Genomic DNA, 18,457 nt, shown 5'->3' with positions numbered 1-18,457 from the left:
TACATGGTATAGAAATTTTTGAGGCCTAGTGTTGTTCATAAATTAGTCATTTGCCAACATACATGTTATCAGACAGAGAAGTTGGAAAAAAACCCTGTATTTCCTGTAAATTTTTCAACTGAGAGATTCCATCTCAATTAATTTTTTGTATTACTTTGGAATGATGGCATTAATGATTTATATATTTTTTTACATGTTTACTATGTATGTAGCATTCTATTATTGCACAATAGTGCAATACAGAAAGTATAAATTCTTTCCACTGTTTTGTTTTAAAATATGTATGTAAAATACTTATAAATACTTATATTTATAGGACTATTAATTTGTTTGCGTGTTTCCAAAAGGTTTGGGGTGGAGCCTCCTGGATTAATAAAGCTGGAAAAAGAGATTGAACAAGAGGAAACACTTTCAGCCCCCCTTCCATCTCCTTCACCGTCACCAACAAAGTCTCCTGGGAAGAAGAGCACAGGGAAACTGTTGGATGATGCTGTAAGTTGTGGGAGGAAGCTTCTTCCTATCTGACCCATTCTGGTATGCACTTACTTGCAAAGCACACAGAAGCCTGAGTTTAACATCTCACTGTGTTTTAAAGATTTGCAGACCGATAGAGTTAATTTATTTTTGACCACAATTATTTATGTCTGAAGTGTGGAAAAAATGTCACACTGTGTAGGAGACCTGCAGTTCAGCCTAGCTTTGTGCTTAGGGCCAAGTTCCCTTCTTATTACTCCGTTTTCTTTTTCTGTTCACTTCTTATTCATCAACTCCCACTTGGTGTTTTGTCTGAGAAAGGACTGAGTCAGGACTAGGAGATTTGGCCCATACTGACTTGTGTTTGTTAACAATCTGTACTTCTAAGTTATCTCAGCCTAATTTTTATGCTGCTGTTCTGCATGTTTGTCATGTGGTAAAAAAAGCAAGCATTTTCTTCCTCATTGTTAGAAAGAAACTATCTTGCTTTGAATTTCATTAAACTCTGCACTATACTGTAGTGTTCATTTCTCTGTTGCGAACCCTAGAGGGGTTCATTTGAAACAGCTGGAATCAGATGAAAAGGACACATTTTGAGACCATGAAGAGGTTAAACTTGAAAAGTACAAATATATTCTATAAAAAGAAGCAGTTACTATAGTAACTGCTATATTACAAGGTAGATGTGCCACCTGGGAGTTACAAAGCACTTCTTGAAAAATCCATGTGCCACTTTTCTGTTACAAAGAGCAGATGGAATATAATGTTCATTCATCTTATTGAAATACTTTGTATTATTTGATGCAAATAATTACATTTAACGTTTTTTACATTTTGTATTTCTTCCTTAACTTTGCAAAAGCACTCACTTGTGTTTCAACAGAATTGAGAAAAAACAGTTATGTGTAGAAGGAGGGTGGTGACTGCGTATCTTGTAGGAACAGAACAGAGAGTATGAAGGTTGTCTCCAACCACCTCCTTTAATTTAGAAAGCAGTAGGGATAGAAACAGAATGGAATTCATCCAGCTAGATTCCTGACCTGCACTGCCCCAGACACTCACACCATAAAATAGCAGCAGTGCTCATATAGTCCAGACACAAAATAAAATAGGATATAATTCTTCCTTCTGCTTCCTTATTTGATTTCCAAATTCCACTCAATAATACTTTTGTGTCCTTTGGGATAGTAAGGTAATGGAAGTCTCAATAGCAGGATCAGCAGTGAAGGTCTCATTATGCTCTGTTCTACACCAGTATAAATTTGTTATAAGCTATTTTGCTTACACAGTTCAAAATAACCTTTAACCTCGTTAGGTCCGGCTACTCTGGGCTTTTGCTTGCTTAGATGAACCCTGGTAGATGCAGCTATTAAAGCATAGTTCACACTATCCATTTTCAGCTTCGAATTTCAAGAGTGTCTCCAGAGGTGATAATTACCATAGGATATTACGTCAGAAATCCCTGATTATCAGGCAGCGTTCAGAGGGCCGTTACCAAATAGTCCTCTAAGCACAACCCCAGTATTGGTACCACATTCCAAGAGATACAGGAATGCACCTTTTGCATCCTCAGCAAGCTGCACTTGGATTTAAGTCATTGACCACTGACTTCATATAAGTTATTCCTGTTGTACACTGACTATCTAAATAGTTTGATTCTCCAGAATTAGAGGCTAACACTCACCCATTTGTTGATAAAAATCATTGAAATAATTAATCTTAAAATAATTCAGTGATTGTACATTCAAACTGAGGACAGCTCATCTGATACTTGAGAAACACTATTTGTGTGTAAAATACACGTAGACTTCCTCTGCTAAGTGTTATTTTAAACTGAATTTTTTCACAAAAATATCATGCCCTGATAGACTTCCTCTGCTAAGTGTTATTTTAAAATGAATTTTTTCACAAAAATACCATTCTCTGAATAAAAAAAAAAAGCTAAGAATAATTATTAAAAAATTGTTTCACAAATTCATAAGTTATTCAGATAACAACATTGAACAATTTCAGAAATAATTGGAAAGCCTTTAAATCGGTCAACAGGGCTAGTTTCAAGAGCATTTTTGCTCCCTGTTCTAGTATGGAAACAATAACTGGTTAACTTTTAATTTCTTTCTGGTTTATTTAACATACTATAACTTTATTCTAAAAGCAGATCTGAAAAACATTTGTTGTACTTCAGAAGCCTTTCCTGTTCAAGTATTGAAGATAACAAAACCACCTATCGGGGTGCCATAGCTTTGCCCTGTTAAGAACCATAGCTTTGTACTGTTAAGAAACAGCTTAAGACTTTAACTTGTTAGCTATTCTGAGAATATTCTTTCCCAAACCTCAGACTGTTTTTACAGGCCTTGGTTTGCAAACTGCATTTGAAAAGGTCTTTGGAATATTATCTGAAGTGGACAAAACCTCTAGGAAGTTCCTCCAGCATTTTACATGGTTTGACACTGACATACTAGGTCAGCATTCATGAAAGAAAACTGCAGTATATGAAAATGCTGCACTTGTTATTGCTGTTCCTATGCAGCAGTGCGATTTGAATGTCAAATAAGAGTTTCTCAACCAGATCTGCTCTTCTGGCATTGATGGCTGTGCTACTTTCAGATCACTGAAGAGTACAAAATATACCTTTACTAAACGTTAATGCCTTTGGTAGCACATGCAAGGCCAAGTTTTCACAAGAGGCTGAAGTCAAGCTGATGCAGCTGATAAAAAGCAGGAAAGTAGTTTTAATCTGTATTTTCTCAGTCCTTATTGTTGGCAATGATAAAGTAGAGTACTCTTGAGGCCCCTTTAAATTACCCTTGATTGCACTAATGCCCTAAGGCAGAGATCATCGAAGGGTAGTTAGCAGTACTGGGGAGCATCTTGGCATGAATTTCTGATTATGTCACAGTATTCTCCGTAGGCTTTTTTTAAGGTGTCCGTGCGCTATTTGAAAGCGCCAAGTGAGGATATTGGGCAGGGCCTTTTATTGATAAGCAAGATGTTTCTGTACTTATTGTATTTATTTAAAAGGGAAAATACAACATTACGACATCTTCATTTTGCCTGTCAGCTATATTAGCACTTTGACAGTTGAGCTGATTCACCATAAAATACTGAGAACACATCTACAAAAGTTTGATGCCGAACTCAAATTAACAAACTGTTTGACTTCAGTTAAACAGTGCAAATTTTATGTTGAACTGTGTGACGGTCATCTCTATTTTTACCTCATCACAGCTGTAAAATTGTTCTTGATATTGGAAGCATCATAGTCTGCGATTACAGAAATATTAAGAAAAATAAGAAAAACTAAGAAAATATCATTAATGAAGACTTAGATTAGTGTTATTATGGTAAATGTCGTCTTGACTGTTTTGCTACATGTGGATTTTAAACAGTTTCTATTAATAGCTTCCGTGTTTTTCAGGTCAAACACATTTCTGAAGATCCACCTTGTAAATGCCCTAATAAGTTCTGTGTGGAGCGTCTTTCACAAGGAAGATACAGAGTTGGAGAGAAGATCCTCTTTATTAGGGTAAAGGTTTTATTTTTTTATTTTGTAGTGAATTGCTAGTGTCTGCTACCCTGCCCTTTGCAAATGATATCACTGATTAACAGGAGAAAATATTTTCTTATTAACCAGCACTGACTCATTTTTATGATGCTGTCAGGGAATAAATAAACTGCAGTGGGTTAACTGACCCAAGGAATTCTTAGCATGTGGTAGATCCTTCTAACTTTAGGTCATTGAATTTGCTCTGTCTTTGATCCACCAAGTCTTCACAAACAGAGATGATGACTTCCTCTCGGTTTGGTTTGAAAGAACATCCACTTCATTGAAACGGCCATTCTTCCACTTTGCTTTGACTGATAGTATTTGACAGGTCAGGAAACAGATCAGAGACTTCACGATCATTGAATTGCCAAGTCGTGACTAAGACATATTGCTAAAGTAGGGTGAGCAAAACATTAATGTCCACAGTACTTCATTTGATGAGCAGATATTTCCAAACCCAGCACTGTATTTCAGACTTCGTATGTAATATATTGAGTCCCATAGCACAAAGTTCATCATTAATATAAATATTTGCTAGCATTAGTATCTGGCTGAATTTAGCACAAATATACTATCCAAACTTAATTTTGATCCTCTTAATCTTCTCTATATATGCTTATGGTAATAATAATGAAAATATGCTAATCATTTTATTCTGTAGTAGTAGGTTAAGAATCTGATTCATGCTATGCTTCTTTCCATTTTCCTCGCCACATGTACTATCCTTGAGTAATGACTTGACAAAATGATAGCTCTTGCTCTCAAATAACTGTTATTCCTATTTTGCTAAAGGCACGCAAATATGACCTGATAAAACTGAGGATTTAGCACTTGTGAGAACAAAAGAAGTCAGAGGGACTCCTTCCCATCTGTAGAAGTCAAGTTCCTAATTCAACAAAACACCAGAGTGCTTGCTCTATCATAAACTTATGCTTAACTTACAATGAAGTCAAATTTAGATAAGGATTTAGGTTTTCTCATGTGTATAAAGTCGAGAACACGTTTAAGTACGGTGCTGAATAGGGATTGAGAACTCCCAATTAATTCAGTAATAGCTCAGAAAGAAGAAGAAATACAGGATTTGTCACAGATAGTTTGAGATTTAACATGCTAGTATAAAGGATTAATAGCTTTTCTGTTTCATAGCCAGTGAGACTTTTTTTAATTCTGCAGCATTTTTAGGTACTAGCTTTATTACTAGCTTCAAACGACTTTGAAGAAAGTAATGTTCATTAACCAAAGATCCCAGTAATCTGGCACAGTTTAACACTTCTATGTTTTCTTCCTTTTGATTTTAATTTCAAATAACAATATCAAAGTATTTTTAATCTTCTAGTTTTTCTGCCAGAATGGTGAGTGTCAAATTCTCTTTTGTTGGCTTTTTTATTGTGCAATCGAGTCCAAGTCAGATTTCATTCCAAGTTTGCAAACAAAACACCCTTTTCATATCATGCTACCGCGTTCCAAGTTGAATTGTGCCAAAAAATAACAGTAATATAGATTAGACATTAACTGCAGTATTAGAGATCATTCCTACAACACTGATATCAATGGAAACTTGCCATGAACTTCAGTGGGAGCAAGCCCATATTCCTAGGTTTTAAAAGTCAGTTGTCTTTTGGTTTTGGTTAGTTTCAATCTCATTTTGGAATGCTTCACTGGATCACAGTAAGTTTTTACTCTTCATTCTACATGTTCTTATTGTGTACATAAGTAGATTTATTAGCCTGTCTTTGGAATCCTTTGGACGCTTGTGAGAAAACACATTTGAGATGCATAGCTGACTTTTAATTATGTTGATATTTGGCACCCTGTTTGATGCCGCTGAGGTAGTACTTCCTATGTCGTATGTTCTTTATATAGCATGACACAGCCAGATATATGCCACTTGTTTATAACCTAATGTGTTCCAGTTGAATTGAGATTGAAAGTTTCATTGTTTTAAGCTGGCTTAGTATGTCCATTACTGTCTCTATTAGCTTTCTCGAGTAACCTAAATAGGACTTAAAACCTTTATAGTTTCAGCGATGCTACAAGTATGCCATGTGACAAAATGTTACAAGAGCTAAGTTTAAAGTGAAGTTAACACCTGTTAATTGATGGTTACGATTTTTTTTTTTCAGAAATTATTAAATAAATATTATATCTGTGACAAATTTGTTTTATTCTAGTACTATACGTTCTCTGGGAAAAAAAAAAAGAATAAAAAGTGTCCAAGTCCCTCTTTTTGTTAATTTATATCTGTGCATGAAACAAGGGAAAAAGGAACAGCAAAGAAACATTAAACCTGACAGAACATAGAATTCATGCAAAATATCACACAAAAAATGAAACCTGTCAATCTGAAGTAATTTTAAGGGGAAAAAAACCTTGGGAATATGTAGCAAAATGCAGGGGGGACAGTCCTTCAAAATTTATCTTGTATCATAGTAACTTCTTAAGGTAATGGTGGCATTAAAATTACTTGAATAAAGATTTAATTTTTTTTTTAACATGGAAAAATGTTTAAATTTGAGATGAAAATAAACCACGGGAATCCATGAAGTAATGGAAATGGTGAAAATCCATTAAAACATTAAGACACTTAAGTCTGCTGATAAAAATGCATGTCACAAAAGTAGTTCTTTACGCATGAAGTAGTTCGGTGATGCATAAACTGAACATGATTACCATAATGCTGTGGTGGCTTAGGTGCTAAATTTTTATTTTCAATAAAAATTTATCTGCTGGTGGATTCTTTTTCCTTCCTGCCATATAGGAAAAAGAGTCTAAATTCCACTTACACAAAAATAATGGAAGACGTTTTACACAATAATGGATTGTGTTAATAACTTGAAGTAAATTAAATGACTAGCTTATTTAAAACTGAAACGTGGGTTTAGAATTAGTGTGATCTCTATATGTGTGCCATATACAAGCAATTATTTGCCTATTCACTCTTAGATCCTACTGTTATGCCATGAAGTGGTTTAGGGAACAAGTCTTAATCTTTCAAAGTAGAACTGAATTAATAAGCCTATTTTTAAAAATAAAGAATAACAAGTCATGAAAACTTACCTTGCACAAATGCATGTTTTATAACTTGGAAAAAAGACTCACAGAGTTGGAAGTGCTTACTTCTTGCAGAAGGCAGTAAAGGAGTTATTTAGATTAATAGAGATTTTTATAGTAAGAAATGTCAGTCAGGCCTTAAAAAAAAAAAAAGGTAATTTTTAACAATTTCAGTGGCAAATATTCTTATTTCAAGTTATCTTGTGTTTATTACAATGTATATGCATAAGGATGTACGCTTTCCACATACTAGCAAGCTTCTCTCAGAAAGATCTGTCCCGTTGGTCCATACCCATAACAACATTCAAATCGTTGGGTTCTGCACAATGGAAAAATTATTTCATTGTGCAACTGGAGTCAGATTAGATGATACAATGGGTCCTGGCTTTAAAGCCTATCATTTTTCCTATAACTTACAGGAGGTGGCTCAGAACAGGAGGTCAGGGTAGGGTATTCTGAAGCTATACATGTAATATCTTTAAAAGCACCACCCAAATATTCGACTGACTTCCTTAGCAATGTGATTCAGGCTTAGGAAGCCTTTCGTGTGCACTTAATGCAGCCACTGCCTGCAAGAGCTGAAGACAGCAAAGCGAGAGCTCCCTGGGTGCCAGTTTCCTCTCCGGTAGGGATGTGCCAGGGTAAAATCACCCTGCACGCCAGTATCAGCAGTGTTTTCTGTGTGGTAACTAATTACACAAAAAATTTCTCAATGCTTTAGAGGTAAATAAAGATGAGTAGCAAAGCTAGATAAATTTGTTATGTATTATAGGTCTCATTATTTCAGGCTTTTTTTTTTCCCTAGAATGCTGAGAATACAAATTTAAACGAGGGGAAAAAAAACCCCCCTTTTTCCCCCCCCCCCCCCCTTTTTTTTTTCCTGCTCCTCTGCCTCCTTTTATATGAAAGGTACTGGATCAGCATCTGCATATCTAAGAGCACAGATAGACTGCTAATCCACTCCGCCATTAGTCTACAGACAAAAATTACTTTGCAAATGAAAAAGCCTTTATAGTTTATTTTTGAGAACTACAGATTGGGTCCCATAAGATTATACTGACAGTGTTAATGGGGAAAGTATTTCCTTTTCGTTCAGTTATTTTCTTGTTGTGGTTCTGTTTCATAGGTTAATAATTTTGTAAGAATCCTTTTTTTGCTTCCTAGGCATTAATACATTTTACATTAAAGATGAGACAGCAGTTAATGCTCGCAGTTTGGAACTAGTAAGCCTGATGCATTAGAACAGGAGATGCAGCTATTTGTGGTGTTGCTCTTTAAGGAAGGTAACAACAAGCTTTGCATTTTCTTATTTAAACCTCTTTCTTGGTGAGGTGAAAAGGTCTTGTATGACAGTAGTGTAAATAATATTTAACACAGTCAAGGTGAGCACATCTGTCTTTTATAGGACGATGCTGCAATGTTTTATGGGGTGAATTAAAGTTGATATTCTTCACTGTAGTTTTAGTAATTAGTATACAATGCTAATTAAACAAAAAACCGAAACAACCTGATTCTTTGTTGTGATATACTTTGTGTACAGTATACTTTTACACTATACACATAACTTATGCTACCATCTAGAGAAATGACAATAAATGAGGATTATGTGGTGGCATCAGTAAACTAAAGTTTCTGCACTGTTCATCAGAGATTCTCATTGAACATTTAGGATTCAGGCATAGAAGTACACTGATTATCTATTGCAGTATTCTTTAGCTTTAGGGTAATATTCTTAAAGAACTTGTAGCTTACACGGGAATTTCCAACTGGGCATTATATCTTGACTCGAGAATGATGGTTCTACGTAGAACTGAATTGGCCATGATTTAACAAAAATGGTATGTAAGCTTTTTAAATATTTAATACAATGTGGTTTGGCTTCTCCATTCCTGAAATAACAGGAAGAAGTTAAAGTGCATTTTAAAGAGTGTTTTATTTCTTTGTCATTCTCTTATCAGCGTGAAAGCAATGGTTTTTTTTCCTCTTGTTGCATCCAGTTATACTTTGTATGCATTCATGTTGTTCACTAAAAACTATTTATATCTACTGTATTTTATTTTGAAGTTAAGCTCCATTGCACCTCTGTGGCAGCATGCAAGATGCGTGTAAAGTACTTTTTACCATAAATAAAGGCAGCAGGATTTTATCCCTTGTGTTTATTGATGAGTTTGTCCTCTGTGCTGCCTTCTAATTCCAACCAGTAGAAAAGTAGTGAATGCTCTATTTCCAAATCCTCTTTATCATGTTGAAATATAGAACGTTGTATTTTAATGAGAGTATTCATGACTTGCATACCAATGAATTTATCAACCAGTCTTTTCCACTAGGATTTTTTTTTTCTTCCCTAGCCGAAGTTGTAAGATGCCCACTCTTCCTAAAGTGACTAGAGGGTAGTTGAGGTTTTATTTCTGGTTTTTGTTCTCTTAAAAAAATGAATGTTGTTTTTAGAATCTCCAATCTGGTTTTATCTTGCCTAGGTTTGACGCCTACAGGGTTGTTTTCAGTGGAGAGGAACACGTAACTCCTCTCTATTTCTATTATGCTGGTTAACTGGATTTTTAATCCCAGAGAGAAATAATATAATATGCCATGTAATTCTGTAAGTGATTAACAAAGTAAACTGTCCATTTGAGATATTCTTTGTTCTAAATTAAATTATGGGGAATTTTTTTTACATTGATTTTTCAAGATTCTATCTTGAGATGTTATGTTCCAGCTTCAAAAGAAAACAAAACAAAACTTCAGCTGCATCTGTGTGAGTCAATAGGAATTGATTTCTCTTTCAAAACCCAAAAAAAGTATTTATCAAGAATAATTTTTTTCTGGTGGAGAATGGATAAAACAATGAGACATTTATCTGTAACTGTTATATCCTTGAATTATTTATTAACCTGTCTAGGAGCCAAAGAGTATGAAATAATCATGATAATTTAGTGTGTCTATCTTATATATGCAATAGTGTAGAAATAATACTTTTAGGATATATTGAACAAGTGCTGATTTTTAGATTTTATGTAACTGCAATGTAATAAATTTTTCCTTTGAAATGTAACTTGCTGTTAATAATTTAGCACAGCATTAATAGTTAATTTTACTTCATGTTTTAAAATTCATTTGCTAATTTAATCATTCAAAAAACTGGTTGGTAAATGTTCTTGCTTACAGTAAAGGAAAATTAAGGAAAGAGGTTTTGAGGTTATGTGCACTCAAATTGATTGTATATTTTGCTCTCATATGATAACAACTTACCCGTTCAAGCTGTTTGTGCTGAACATATACAAAATTTAGTTTATGATCAAAATACATGAACAGATTAAAATATAGGTTTTACTAGTTCTCCACAGGTAACTGTCAGCCCCTAGACTAGACCGTATCAGTTACTGTCTCTGCTTCTTGAATGTGTGACCTCTTTGTATGTCACAAATGGAAATAGTTGCAGCAAACGACTACCCCAATTCACATGGGACCAAAATTATGCTTCCATGGCTCCTGTTCACGTCAATAGAAATTGCAAATGCTGAACCAAGGTCAACAGTTGAGCCTGACTTTATTTTATGTGGTTTTGTTTAATTTCTTCTTGGCCTTGGAAGTAGCATTTTTTAATCCAAATCTACTTATATGCTTTGTGCATCAATTAATGAATTTTCACAGAAGTTATTTGCTACATAGTTTTACTCCTTTAGCAATGGAACATTAAAAAAAGGCTATAATTACTGCCTTTTTGCCTTTATGAAAAGCTTATTAATTGTCACGTGAACACTACAGAGTAAGTGACAACTTAAGGAGACAGATGTAAGTTGGGAGACAAACACTGAAGTCAGTGGTAGCCCACAAAAGCCAAGGGATAAAACTTCTAGCTTCTCCAAATGTGGAATTTGGAATTAAAACTGGATATGAAGTTCTATTAAAACATATACCCAGTGCCATTATGTAATCTTTTCTGAAAACAACATTGTTTACTTAAGTCCAGAAGTGATTTCTTGTGATTGTCTTGTAGTAATGAACTATTTCATTGAGGGATACCTATATATGAAACCAAATTTTACCATATATTTTGATGTTAAAAATGGTGAACACACAAATTTCTAAAACTTTTTTTAACCAGTTTTTAAAAAAACATCTTGTTTTGCAAATCTCATTGAGACTTACTCTGTGTAAAACTTATCTAAAACTTTTCAAAAAATGCTGTGCGTATTTTAATGGACAATTAGGAGCATCTCTCCTGCTCTTTTTTTGTCATTAATTTTTGAAACTCGGAGCAGGAAAAGAAGAATCTGTTGCTGTAAGGAAATATTAAATACAGCAAACATTTTCTTTGGCAAAGATTAGTAAACTCTGGAGATCCCAGACTCTGCTATTTATCTGAAGGGTATTTTTCAAAAAACAGCAAGTATTAAAATGAAGACCAGATATAGATTGTTCCTCAAGTCATAAGTCAGCATCATTTAATTCAGACTGCTTTGTGGTGTGCTATCATGCCTTGTTTTCAGCTCACCAGAAATGGATTTACCTTAAGGTTTAAAAAACAACTGAAAAAAACAAAAAACCCCACCATACCAGATAATTAAGATTGTAGTATTTTATCAACTTAGTATTTCAATCATGGCAACAGATGCCAAAATGCTTTAGTTGTTATTAACAGTCCATTCAGATAAACACATGCTGAAATCAGAACTGATTAGATAATTTTAAGTTCTGCTGTCAAATATATGCCTTTTGTCTACCCAACCAGATGCAACCCTATTTGCACTTTTTAAAAGTCAAAAGAGAGCCAGAACCATTGCCCTAAACGTGCCATTTACTGTTACAGGTTGTGATTGCTTTTGTAAACAATTAAGTAATTTTTTAATTTGCATTAAGATCTTCTTTTAAACTCTACCACAATACAGAATAGGGAAAAGGAGCTGCTTCCCCTGCTGTATTTATGACCTAAGGCCTTTGACAGTCTGGCTTTTCTCATATCATCTTAAACACGTGACTATCTTAAATACAAAACATTCCTGTGAAGTTAAGAAAAATTACTTATTCATAAGGAGATGTGTTTATAACTATTTGTCAAATGCATAGCCATAGTAAATTCCTGTCTCATTTGAAGGAAGATTTAACAAATCAAAGACTTTCTAAATATAAAGGAAGTGGGTTTGTGCCTCAGTCTCAGTTTTGCAGGTGTTAGACTACCTGTGCTTTGTGTAATGGAACTAGTTTCTACCTCAGCTGTGTTCTGCCCCAGCAGCCCCCAGTCTGAAACCTTTCCTTTCCCTGAATTTTTAATTTTTCTTTTTTCCTTTGAATGAGATAAAGGTATAATCCTTGATCTTTACACATCTGAATTTCAGCCTTGATCCCAGACACAATTTGCAATCTTGCCATTAGAGCAATGCTGTATTTAAATAAGTGTGCTTGATGCAAATGGTTCTGCTGTGGCAGGGAGGCCCAAAGACATGACGTGTGGCCGGGGCCTTTTGGCTTAGCAACTGACAGCTTCCTCGTCCCCTTCTACTAGTGTTATTTTACATGGAGCATATTAATAGGCCACTGAAAGATGACCCAGCTAAGTCATGAACTGAGAGTGTCTATTATATCTCTGTCAGTTTAAAAAAAAAAAAAAAAAAAAAAAAAAAATTAACACTTTGATACCATTTTGCTCTAACACATTGCTTTCCATAGAAGACATTTGAGCTCAGCTTAACTGATATGTTATACAGTATTGCTTCAGGTTCCTAAATCACTCCTCCTTTCTTTCAAGGGAACACATTCAAAAAAGTTTAAATTGTAGTAGTTAATCTTTTTACAGCTCAGGTTTCTCTTTCAGTATTGGACCTGGGAAATATTTTGCCATTAGCTAGCCTGTTACCCAACCAGTTAAACTAATATAGCTCACTTAGGTTCCAATATTGTAGGTGATCATAATATTTGAATATTGTTTTGAAAAGTAAACTGAATTCTTTTAACTATATGATAGGATTTTAAAATTTCTAACCTAAAAAGCTTCCCAGTCAAACATTTCCTAAGTTTATCTTGCTGCCACTTCTTTTTATTTTTATTATCTGATCATCAAGACAATGACCAGTATTGTTTCATTTCTTCATCTGTCTTCACTGTATCGGACAAGATTATTTTATTTTTTTTTAAACACCAAACAAAAGCAGCCAGTATTTCTGTGGAACCTGACTGACTTGCTGAGGACCTGATTCATAATGCTTCCAACTGTATTACCCTTTTAGACAGTCTTACAAAACTATTGTTTTCATATTCTGTTTCCTGGCTTTGGTTTGGGTCCCATCCTCCATGTATTTAAATCTTGTTTTAAATCCCAGGAAGGAGTATCTTAGTGAAACAGTCATGAAGAGTAGCACTTGGATGAAGGTGACCCTTCGTAAGGTTGCACACAAGGAATCACTTGGTTCCCTGGTTACTCAAAAGTCAGTTGGAGAATAAGCTGGCCAGAGTCCACAACGAAGTCTTTCACGAGTACTTTCATTGCTATTTCCTTGTCATTCTAGGTTAGTAAGCACTTTCCAATGCATAAAGATGGATGTTGCTGATATCCCACAGTGTTATGATGTGAGGAGCAGCAGGCAGGTAAACTTGAAATTAGAAGAAAGGAGTAACACATTTAAAAGTTTTACAATTTCAACATAGATCAGTAAAATTCAGTATCAAAAGCATGAAAAAGTGAGTCTACGGAAGATTCTTACATGGGGCAAAATGTAAAATCCAGCATAAATCCATCAGGATTATCAGTATTCCTGGTCTGATACTCTGCTAGCTGGCTGAGATTTATCAAGGAAGTGGGGAAGGTAATATACAACTGGAATGTTTTAGTTACGCAAATGTAAACATGAAGTGAATAAAAGCAATTCCCATTTTCCCTTTTTGTTAGTATAAAACTTTCAAAATGTTTTGTTTAGCTTTTTAACAGGGTTCTTTTTCTGTTCTAGGAAAAATTATCAATGTGGAAACCAAAACAGATATTCACTAAACTTGCTGCGACACTTATTATGTCAGTGGATTTTTCTAACCAAACATTGATTAGACCATCTTTAATTGCCTAATCTAATTTTGCTGTATAAGGGAAAGCATAACAAAAATTAAAAAGTGCAACACACTGATTTTGGGCTGCCTAGGTGTTCCTGGCTGGTGCAGCAGCCTGTTAAATGCCAACAGGTTATAATTTCCACTTGTAAATAAGGTCAATTTCTCCCTTTTGGCATGATTAGAAAAGTGTCCATTTTCTATGTTCCATCATAAATATTTCCAGTCTGTTCCCTGTTCAAATGCACAAAAAGCGTAGTGAAAGCCAATGGCATCTGCGAGGGGGAAGTAAAATTAATGCCTAAAAGTAAACTCCAAGCCAGTTTACAGCTTGAGCTAAAAATCCCAAAACCACACACACCCACACCTCCTGATGTCAAGACATAGTTACTGTTATGATTTCTTCTCTGTAAAAGAAGATATATATTTAGATATATATTTATAAATATATATAAAATATATATATTTATATTTTATATATGTAAAACACAGACCTCTATTACAGAGAACATGAGGATAATCCTGGCTGGTCTAAAAAACCTTCTTTGCAAAAAGTATGTATCTTAAATATCAATATTCTGTTGTGTCTAAGGTGTAGAACCACAGTGGCATGCAGAATTCTGTGTAAAACCTTCTAACCAGAATCGCATAAATCAGGTAAAATGACAGGCTGGTGCTTTAGTTAAACCAGGTTTTCAGAAATGACTATGCTATTTGTGCTAGTTTCTTGGTTCATGTTACTTAACTACTTCCCCGTGATTTACTGAGGGGCAAGAGGGAGAAGGAGTCATTTGGCGTTTCATAAGGGTACAAAGAACCCTGTTTCTGTTTCCTTCCCTCCTCCCCGCCCCAGTCTCTCCAAGTATATATATTAGCAAGCCAAAGAATGATATCATGGCGCTTTCATGCTGAAAGTGTACATTGTTCTCAAGTCTCCCTCCTTCTCTTTAGTCTGCTTTGGTAGAGTTGTGGGGGCTTTTTTGTTTAAATTAAATATAGTGTTTAAATTAAATGTAGTGTTTGCAAAAGATGCTATGGAAGGTCCTACATAAAACAGCTCTGAGCGTAAGCCCTGATTTTGAAGGAGTCAATGAAAGCCTGGTCTGCATGTATTGATAATTGTGTTTCACTGTCTTACAGATTCAAGTATAATGTAGCCAATTTGCTTAGGGTTACTGTCTTACTGGCCTAATTTTAGAACACATTTTCCAACTAAGGAAAAGTAATAGTAAAGTGTTGGGGGAGGAGGGGTGGTTGGTTTGTTTTTGATTTTTTTTTTTTTTAAATCAGGTATTGTAATTTAAGTATTCAGCCTTGACGTAGCCCTGATTTCCTTGCAAGCAGTGCAAAAAAAAAAAAAAAAAAAAAAATCTCTCTGTGGAGTTAAGTTGGTTCTCAGTGCTTCGGAGAATCCCACCAGTACAAAAAAGCTAGTAAGGATAAGTAAGCTGCCAGTGGGTTAGGAGCACCTGGATATGTATAGAACAGTAGGGGAAAGACCTTTTGTTAAATGTGCTAAGCATCCAGATCCCTTCTTTCAGCTAGCGAAAAGCATTGCAAAATGTCCTTAACATACTGACTAGGCTTGTGATACTGCTTTTTTAACTCCTCTGTCTTTTCTCTACTGTGGTTTCAATTTTGTCCAAAAAGCTGGCCTGAGGGTTAAGTCAGATGAGATGCCTTCAGGCTCAAAGCTTTATACTGTTTAATATGGTGCCTGTGGTATGAAGTCTTTGCTGTAGGAAATGCGGAGATCAAGTGTTTGATCCAGGTCTGGCAATGTATCTGTATCTGTTTCAAAGGTTGGTCAATGAATTCTTCTGTGAAGCCAAGAGTCTGGCTGCATTTGGCTTAGAGCCATCAAGTAATTTTTTGCAGATACTAGTGAATATTAATATATTGACATTTAATACTTCAGGAATTGTTACATAATATCCCCATTTTCCTAATACTGAAGTAAAGAGTCCAATACAAAAATAAGACTATACTGATGAGAAATGATGTTGACATGAAAATAGAAATCATTACATTTTCACACTGTCATCTTCACAAGAGGAATTCATTCATGTTTCTTGGCTATTAAAAATTCATAGTACATGCTTAGGAGATGTTTTGAGCAGAAAATAATACGGGAAGAATTTCTCAGAACTGGTGCTTAGCATTAGCAGTGCTAGTCTAAGGAGAAGATCTCTGTAGCTTTGTCTCTGTGTAGGGCTACTGCTTGGGGTTATCTGTGACCATGTAAGAAGTTAAAACCAACAGTCTTACCCTAACAATTAGTTTCCACTTTCAAGATTAACCTAATAACAAAAACTGCTTTAAAAGCAAAGTCTTTTTAGAATGAAAGCTAAAATTAGCTTAATAGATTCTCCAGCCTGAAGAAGCTTAGTTTTACAACACACGATTCTTTGGCTTTGGTCATAATACAGAAGTGGAAAAAAATGTTATGAAAATATTTTATGAACCAGTTGACCTACCACCCAAATACATATGTCTGCATTTAGGAACTCTCATCTGCTTTACACACCGTATTACCTGGCCACAGTGTACTTTGTGTATTTTATGTGGGGGGGTGTGTGTGTACGCACCTACACATGGGTGTGTACAAACACACAAGTGCCACACTTTTATCAGTGAAACCATAGTCCTTCGACTAAAATTTACATGATGTCAGCTCAAAATACATCAAAGAGCAGTAGTATCCAGCTGATGGTTTGATTTACTGAACAATGACTGCAGTTCAGATTAAAGCATAAGGCAGACGCTGATCTGGAATTGCATGTCAGACTGCAGCTTCTCTTACCCTGTGCACACTTATACAGGCTCCCAGGTGTAATTCCTGTGTCAGCTGGGTGGTTCTGTGTTTCCATTCTGTGCTGTACTTTGGTGGTAGCTGTAAGGCCAGTTGTGAACTTTTTAAGATAAAGGATGAGAAGACATATACTCTCCTGCCTCTTTTTGGTGCTTGAAATTCACCACTCCTTCTGCAATGTTTACTATTGATTTTTAGTTATTCCCCCAATCTCCCAAGCTTAGATATTTTCCTTCTGAGAAATAGCTCATTACCTATCCTCAAGACATACTTACTGCCCTAACTGTTCCACAAAATGCCTATGGCTTCAAGCAAGCTCAGGCTAGCTGACCTTCTACTTCTACATATAAGCTGGTCACCTTAATGCACTGACTGACCTGAGTGTGGCCCCCTCCTCTTGGTGTCATCTAGCCCTGCCAGATTCCCACCTTGAAAAGCAATCTGTGAAACTGCGTGTTTTGATTTTTATTTTTTTCTCTCCTTCACTTCAATACGTCTTTTTAAATATTTTACAGTATTCAAGGACAGTGACATTCAATCTGCTTTATTTGCCATTTTGGGATATATATTATCTGGGTGTGTGTTAGACACCCAGGGTGAATTAAAAGGGAGAACTGTGCCCTTTAAATATTGTAAATGTAAGAAGGGAATGTTGATTAAAACTTCTCTGTTTTGGCCCCGACTTGGAAATATTTATGTCTATATGCTACTTTCTAATCTATTCAAACTGCTTTGCAGAATATATACACTATAGTGAAAAGAATCAATTAAAACAGCATATGGTGAGAGACACTGTGAAGACAAAGATCAGTGCAAGAGGATTCACTAGGAATTAATCTGCCCGGTGCCACTTGGGAAACTAATTTCTCACAAACAGTGCCCTTGAAGTAAGACCTGATTTTTTTCGTAAGATACATGCCACCAGGATCTGCTTTCAAGCAGATATGGCTTAGTAACTGTATCTAACTCATCATGCAGTTGCAATGGATTTCTCTGCAGGACTCTGGGCATGAAGTCTTTGGCCTTTAGTATCTCACTTGAAAGGATGCACTCTTTCACTTTCGCTGTTTAAGTTTAATATGTTACATTTGTAGAATTTCAGTATGTGATTTCAAGACGTCGAGAATTTCATGCTTTGTGCTTAGATTATGTGTGTGTGTATATATATGTATTTATAATAATGGGAATGGATTAAGGGACCATAACAAGGCTTTAAGGATTTAGCAGATCTGTAGATTCAGCTAAGATTTTTAGGAACTGCAACAGTAGTTCCTTCTAGGCAGCTCTGACTATGTTTAGATTGTGAAATAGATGTAATTGTGGGCACACGGGGTTTCTTGAATGTCCAGACTGAGTATGCAGCTAGAGCTGTTGTGGCTTCCCTTCTGTGGAAACCTGAAAGAGGAAAGATAAGGTTAAAAAAAAGTCTTGCTTTCTCATGGATTACGATATGGCCAGGGCACACCATACAGACATGGAACATAGGAATTGCTTTCTACCCCACAGATCAGATGTAGCAGCAATGAATGAGAGAGAAT

At 35.4% G+C, this 18,457-nt stretch overlaps 1 protein-coding gene across 1 annotated transcript in view; it reads left to right on the top strand.

Moving 5' to 3' along the window:
* GAS2 (growth arrest specific 2) overlaps nucleotides 1–18,457 on the top strand; it is a 91,875-nt gene that overhangs the window by 43,321 nt on the left and 30,097 nt on the right. Inside the window, exons 5-6 of the mRNA XM_009278764.1 lie at nucleotides 348–492; nucleotides 3,893–4,000. Coding sequence (XP_009277039.1) covers nucleotides 348–492; nucleotides 3,893–4,000 — 253 coding nt within the window. The remainder of the gene's footprint in view (nucleotides 1–347; nucleotides 493–3,892; nucleotides 4,001–18,457) is intronic.

Source organism: Aptenodytes forsteri, unplaced genomic scaffold (genome assembly GCF_000699145.1).
Source record: "Aptenodytes forsteri isolate BGI_AS27 unplaced genomic scaffold, ASM69914v1 Scaffold418, whole genome shotgun sequence".
NCBI lineage: Eukaryota > Metazoa > Chordata > Aves > Sphenisciformes > Spheniscidae > Aptenodytes > Aptenodytes forsteri.
Note: the sequence above shows the minus strand (reverse complement) of the source record. Positions and strands in the feature narration are given on the sequence as shown.